At 47.4% G+C, this 1,140-nt stretch overlaps 1 protein-coding gene across 1 annotated transcript in view; it reads right to left on the bottom strand.

The window, feature by feature from the left end:
* The window catches only part of LOC102497656 (PWWP domain-containing protein 2A), a 4,172-nt gene extending 3,409 nt beyond the window's left edge, over positions 1–763 (bottom strand). Inside the window, exon 1 of the mRNA XM_027772006.1 lies at positions 749–763. Coding sequence (XP_027627807.1) covers positions 749–763 — 15 coding nt within the window. The remainder of the gene's footprint in view (positions 1–748) is intronic.
* Between the last annotated feature and the right edge of the window lie 377 nt (positions 764–1,140).

The raw sequence follows: 1,140 nt of genomic DNA, 5'->3' as shown, positions 1-1,140 counted from the left end.
CAAGAATATAACTGCAATGTTCTCTATGCTTGACTTGTACATCAGGAGAACACTACTTTTATTGTGTCTCCTTTAAAACCCATCCAGTGGATTTTACCTGGGCGAGACAGTTAGAGTGTCAACTTGACTAGGCCATTGGGTGTGCCTGGGTATCTGACCAAGCATTGCTGCCCGTGTGGTGTTTCTGCCCGGGTCTTTTGGGACGAGACGAACATTCAAATGGATAGATCGAGTACAGCAGACTGCCCTCCCTAATGTGGCTGGGCCTCATCTACCCAATGGAAGACTTGAACAGAAGAATAAGGATGACATACCCCCCCACACACACACACACACACACTGAGAGGAAACTCCCCAACTTTTGTTTCTGTCTTTAGATTCAGACTGAAACGTGGGCTCCTCCTGGGTTGCCGGCGTGTTGCCATTTGGTCTGAAACTACCCCATCGGCTCTCCTGGGTCTTAGATGTTGGGACTTAGACTGGAGAAACATCACTGGCTGTCCTGGGTCACCAGCTTGCTGACTCATCCTGTGGATCTTGAGACAGGAAACTCCCCAACTTTTGTTTCTGTCTTTAGATTCAGACTGAAACGTGGGCTCCTCCTGGGTTGCCGGCGTGTTGCCATTTGGTCTGAAACTACCCCATCGGCTCTCCTGGGTCTTAGATGTTGGGACTTAGACTGGAGAAACATCACTGGCTGTCCTGGGTCACCAGCTTGCTGACTCATCCTGTGGATCTTGAGACTTACCAGTGTCAAATGCATGCATAAGGGCCTCAAAAAGTTGATGGCAATATGTATTATGAAAAAAAAAAAACATGCATTGATTTTAATTGTTTTTGCACCAAATTAAACTCATACTTTAATTCGATCCTCCTGCCAACATTTTTTTTTAAGAGGTTTTTGTCTTAGGGTCTGCGCTCTTGCCAGAGAAAGAGAGAGAGAAACATTGAGAGGGAAAGTGAAAAATCACCTCTCGGGGGTGATGGCCACACTGCAGTCCCCTCTCTTTCATTCTCCTCCTAGAATCTTAGGCATACATGCACATGTACCTGGCCTGAGTTTCAAGCCACCAGGTCCGGAACTCAAACCATGGTGGGCCATGTGGGAGTCCAGTGACCTAACTCCTATGCCATCTGCTG

The sequence above is a fragment of the Tupaia chinensis genome, unplaced genomic scaffold (genome assembly GCF_000334495.1).
Source record: "Tupaia chinensis unplaced genomic scaffold, TupChi_1.0 Scaffold000248_1, whole genome shotgun sequence".
In the NCBI taxonomy this organism is placed as follows: Eukaryota; Metazoa; Chordata; class Mammalia; order Scandentia; family Tupaiidae; genus Tupaia; species Tupaia belangeri.
The sequence above is the reverse complement of the archived record's forward strand: the minus strand, read 5'-3'. Positions and strand labels throughout refer to the sequence as shown.